This window comes from Plutella xylostella, chromosome 15, assembly GCF_932276165.1.
Source record: "Plutella xylostella chromosome 15, ilPluXylo3.1, whole genome shotgun sequence".
Classification (NCBI taxonomy): domain Eukaryota; kingdom Metazoa; phylum Arthropoda; class Insecta; order Lepidoptera; family Plutellidae; genus Plutella; species Plutella xylostella.
This window is the reverse complement of record NC_063995.1, coordinates 3,700,566-3,705,730: the sequence shown is the minus strand read 5'-3', so window position 1 is coordinate 3,705,730 and position 5,165 is coordinate 3,700,566. Positions and strand designations below refer to the sequence as shown.

The window sequence follows — 5,165 nt, the reverse complement described above, 5'->3', positions numbered from 1 at the left end:
TTTTTAACTAACAAAATAACGAATGGTGTAAAAGAAGTGGTCAAATTCGAGGACTCACGTACAGACATTTTCGTTATTATGTATAGATATTACCTTCTTACTTATACTTGCAACAAAGATTCTGATGCTAAGTTCGTACTCTAAATCAGAAATGTTAAGAAATTCATTAGATTTTACATAAAATGCTTTTCACCGTCACTTGAAATATACATCTGATGATCGTGGCCTGCTGTGGCCGTGTGCACCATGTGCACATGACATGAGTCAGTGGGCAGGTACTTACCTCGACCAGCGCAGATTCCACCGCGAGCTCAGTTTATTACTTCACCTGATAACGGAGTGCGGCGACAATGGGATCCTTCCAGCTGGCCATCTTAGTATTGGGTATTTTTTATAATTATGATTTTATTTTACTAGGAGCTTACGCATTTATAACGCCCGCAGATAAATAAATAATTATGACAATCGCGGACAGACTCATGCTACAGCATCCTAGTCCTACCACCTATGATGTAATTGACCGCCATTATCAATCGTTTTCTTTATCTGCCGCGTTAATATACCTTTAAACTATTCGATATTTCCTGTTACTTGAAATGAAACTAAGCAATTCCAAAACCCTGAAACTGATGTTGTTGAAACTCTACCGTAAAAGGTAGAGCTATAAGCTCACACATCGGACCGGTGGTAGCTCATTCGGGTTAGCGCTTCTCACGCCTGAATACTTACACCCCCATAGATAATTTATAACTCTCTATTCCATCCCTCCAAAGTTTGTCTGGAAGATATCGCTATAAGCGACGGCCGCTGACCGCCTTCTGTACCCTAGTTAAATGTCTATGTAAAATTGTTAATTTCTTGGTGTACAAATAAAGAGTAACTCTATCTGCTATCTATCTACATATAATAGAATAGAACATAAGCTCACACTTTCTTCCAGCCCTAGCCATCAGTCTAATCACCGCAGACAAGGAGAAGCACAAGCACGACAGCGTCTGCCAGGAGTTCTCCCGAGGGGTGTCCTTCACGGACGCGCAGGCGCTGGGCTCGTGGCGCCTGCTGGACTACCGCGCGCAGGGCGGCCGGCGCGGCGGCGCCGAGGGACACTGTCTGCAGTTCACTGCTGTTACTCCAGAGGTATAGACATAGAATGATAGGTTTTTCAAAAAGTCGGATGTAGCCAAAGAAATCTAAATAATAACTATTTTCTGATTGATACTTATTTAAATAGTGAATAATAATACATTAATTGTTAAATCTATAGGTTATCGGTCTAGCGGTGGTCTAGCGGACTGGGGGCTGACTCATACTGAGCTTGCCCGTTTGTGGTCTCCACTCGAGAGCTCGCTATCAAATTTTGCCAAATACGCACGGCTACTACCGATTGCCACTTCACTAACTTTAAATTTGGAAAGTTCCATGTAATATAGCACTTTAAAATAAAAATACTAATACTTTTTGTAGGAACGCGAAAGCCTCTCAGACCGTATAGGCCAATACGTGGAGAACCTGTCATGGGGCAATCTGACTCTGAAGATGCAGGTGCCGTGCGAGGCTCAGGCTGGCAACACCAGTGTGAGGAGTTACTACCTGGAGCGGCTCGGGGGCGACGGCGCGTACCGGACCCTGCAGGTGCCGCCGCCTTCCGGTAAGAGACGGTGTGAATTGCATGGTAAATCTTGGGAAGCTATGAACTAATAAAAAAATGCTAATGACAAAACCTACTTAAATTTTACAATAAATAAGTAATTTTAGAAAGGAATAAATAAAGAAATTAGATAGATACACCTAAACCTTTAACAAGAAGATTAATATGATTAAAATATGGAATCTATGGAATACAATAAGAAACAATGCATGATGAAAGAAAGAAAGAAAATAGGCAATGATGGACATTCACCTATACTTTGTAAAATATAGCATGAGTCCTATGACATTTTATTTGATTTGACAGCTGTCACACAGGGTTCATGCTACATTTTACATAGTACAGTGCCAAAAACTGATCTGTTCCGGTGACAGCTCACGTAAATGTGTATTATTTCTTCATTCTATAAGATTTTAAGTTTGCCAGTAGTGGTAATTCGCTCTTGTAGTTTCAATAAACCCATCTAATCAATATCAATATATAATTCATTAGTAAATAATGAGATATGGATCAATTTAGTTCGCTCTCACCGGAACAGATAAGTTTGTCGCACTGTACAATACAAAAAAGGAACGTATAAAAACGTTCCTTTCTGCAACTCACCATTCATCTTCTCTTCACCACAGCTAAGCTAAACCTGGCGGAGTTCCACCGCTACCCGATGCGGTTCAAGCCGGTGGAGGCGCAGTACCTGGCGCTGATGGACTGCCACGAGAAGGTGGTGTTCCTCCTGGGAAGGGACCAGCCGGGCGGGGAGCTGCAGGAGCGGCTGAGGAAGGCCATCTCTGCATACTGGCCAGAAGAGGCAACCGATTAGGTTGCCTTTGTACCTTTTTTGTGCCTAAGAGTAACACATGCCAAAGACATGGCAGTTATAAAATTTTTTGTATTCCTTACCAAGGTGTATTACTAGATAAGTCTAGTATCTGCTATAATAAGGAGATGGTAAAATTATTCTTTTATTCAATGTAGTTAGTTGACTATCAATGGCATTTAATTTTCTAAAAAGCCTTTTTATGTTATGTTTTTTTTCCTGGCAGATAGATTTGCCAGAAAATAACACATTTCCTATAATTAAACACCCGTATCAACCAGCCTTTCCTTACAACGATATACCTAGTTACCTCACCAACCTATAAACTTATTTAAAATTGATTGAAAACGCGAATGTACGGCACTCGTCATAATAACATGGCAACGAATTGAAACAAACACAAAAGATTGTTTCAAACAATCATCGGGGTAGAATTAAATATTCGACAAAAGTCAAATGATGTAAATGGACAATTAAAGTGTAATTTTGCTTTGTGGTGGTTGTGTTCCCGGGCGGGTGGCGGCACCGGAAATATACAGGGTGATTGCTTTAGTTCTGCTCGGTGGTAGACTTACCTACCCCCATTTATTATATCCTAACATTTGCTGACCACAAAACTTGATCCAAGTTGGTAAGTTTACAAACGTGCAATTTATTATTCATTTGTATCATGTAGTGGTAGTAATTAGTTGTACTTAATTAAGTATAAAAATTTTGGTAAGTACTTACTTATATGAACGCATAGGTATTTAATGCCAAAATGCTATCGATTTCTTCCAGCCAGCCTTCACAGAAGGAAAAATAATCATTACATAAATCACAATTAGTAAAACAACAGTTAAAACATATTTAAACGTCCTAAAGGTTATTTTGTAACTCTACTATGAGCACGGGAGCGCCCTTTATAAGCTCGCTGCAACCCCAACTGTAAACCACTAAAGCACCACTCAAATTAAATGTGGGCGCTCGATCAACAGTCATTTTCGGTTACAATTAACCACACATTTAAGTGAAAAGTCAACCACCCACTCCAATTGATTTATTGTGTGTCTATAAGTTCCGCCATTTTGTGTCGAGTGTTTCATTCTGAAGCACTTTGCTTGTGGAGCAGATATCCTGGAGTTAAGGGTCATTTTGGAATGTGAAGTGAGACGCGCGTGCAGCGGTGGCGTTGTTCATTTGTGTCTGCTTCGGCGGAGTGCGGAGGGCTCTACACTTTAGGGGCTGGGAAAGTGTTGCACTTTCAAAAGTTAAATTACTTTTCAAATACAATCAAATACTAAGTGGCTACCGGCAATTTTACTTTTTATAGCCCACTTCTTTATTTATATCAAATGGCACCGCAAAGTTTCGGAGCTTACGAGTAATGGCGGAGTATACTTAATCCTAATTTGTAACTTTTTAAATTACACTTACAGCGGATTTTAATGTGCCGGCCCTGAAAAAAATCTGATAATGGTCGTGGTCATTATTATAATTTCGAATGTAAATAGCCGCTAAATAAAGCTGATGTAAATCTGTGCGACAGGACGATCGTGAAGAAAGCATAATTTTCAGCTGTTGGCCGATATCGATGTAAAAGTTTTTCAATTACGTAGCGTAGGTAATTGCAGTGGCTTTCCAGCCAGCGTATAGTAATTACAGCAGTCACAGTTTCGTGTCGCCATCCAAACGACTAATGAAAACTTAATGCGACTTTATTTAACTTTTTCAATCTTAGCATTGGAATGATTTGCGGAAGGATACGAGTGTAAAAGGCTGGACTTACTCACCCCTTTTAATCGATAAAAGTCATGGTTGGTCTAGGCAAATGTATTAGCAGATATAAGCGGCGATGCATGTGGGTGGCGTGATTGCGGCGTCGTTTACCACAGTGCACAGCCACACCTGTAATTACCCGGCTGCGGCTCGCATGTTAATTGTTGGGAACAAGTCCGAGGGCCAGCTAGGGGGTGACTTTCTGACTTGTGGGAACTCGCCTATTGCCAATTAAATTAGACAACTGTTTAATTACACCAAATTTCGTGGCCGCTGATTCGTGCTCCCTCCTACTTGCGTACAATGTCACTTGCTCCACTTTTTAATTAGATCCAATTATGACGGAATTGTAACGCTTTGGTCGTTCACTAATAACACTGGAGTGATTTGAAATAATCCAAGTTGTTCCCTTTAAATCTTTCACGAAGTGTAATTAAGTAAAGAAATTAAGTGGGAGCTTCTCGTAAGTTTGTAGGTAATAAAATATTGAATATCGTTTGAGTGTTACATAATTTGTTATGATATTACGTACGTTGTAAAGTAAGTGAATATTACAAATTACAATATAGATGGTTGGTAGTGGCGTGTAGCGGCGGCGGCGGCGCTAACCGGCGCGGTAAACACTCGGATTTGCATAGCTAATCGCCGCATTTACACGCAGACACGATAAGGGAAATATGCTGTTCAATGATTTACATTCATGGCTAAATCCACTATATTTACATGTAATTATCTATTAGGTTCTAAACAGGGTAATTTATTGCACTAAGCTTTAACAATAGCGAAAGCTCGAACGGAGCTTTGGGTAGGACATAGCTATTATATACCCATAGGTATGGTTACGTACACAAAAACTAAAAGTAAAGTAAAAGACATTAGGCATTGTTACAAATAGACAGTTTCTTTGTACCGTTGCCTGACAAAATTACTCAACAAAAACACGAG

The 5,165-nt window shown here is 40.0% G+C and overlaps 1 protein-coding gene across 1 annotated transcript; it reads left to right on the top strand.

The window, feature by feature from the left end:
• The first annotated feature begins 272 nt into the window (after positions 1 to 272).
• On the top strand, positions 273 to 2,739 carry LOC105393029. The gene is made up of 4 exons (XM_048625920.1): positions 273 to 384; positions 941 to 1,137; positions 1,465 to 1,648; positions 2,275 to 2,739. Exons 1-4 carry the CDS (start codon positions 351 to 353, stop codon positions 2,463 to 2,465), a joined length of 606 nt encoding a protein of 201 aa, XP_048481877.1. The 5' UTR covers positions 273 to 350; the 3' UTR covers positions 2,466 to 2,739.
• The last annotated feature ends 2,426 nt before the right edge of the window (positions 2,740 to 5,165 follow it).

Coding starts and splice junctions, on each gene's coding strand:
- LOC105393029 (XM_048625920.1), top strand. CDS start 351: ATGGGATCCTTCCAGCTGGCCATCTTAGTATTGG. Junction 385..940: donor GCTGGCCATCTTAGTATTGG/GTATTTTTTATA, acceptor ACTTTCTTCCAG/CCCTAGCCATCAGTCTAATC. Junction 1,649..2,274: donor GCAGGTGCCGCCGCCTTCCG/GTAAGAGACGGT, acceptor TCTTCACCACAG/CTAAGCTAAACCTGGCGGAG.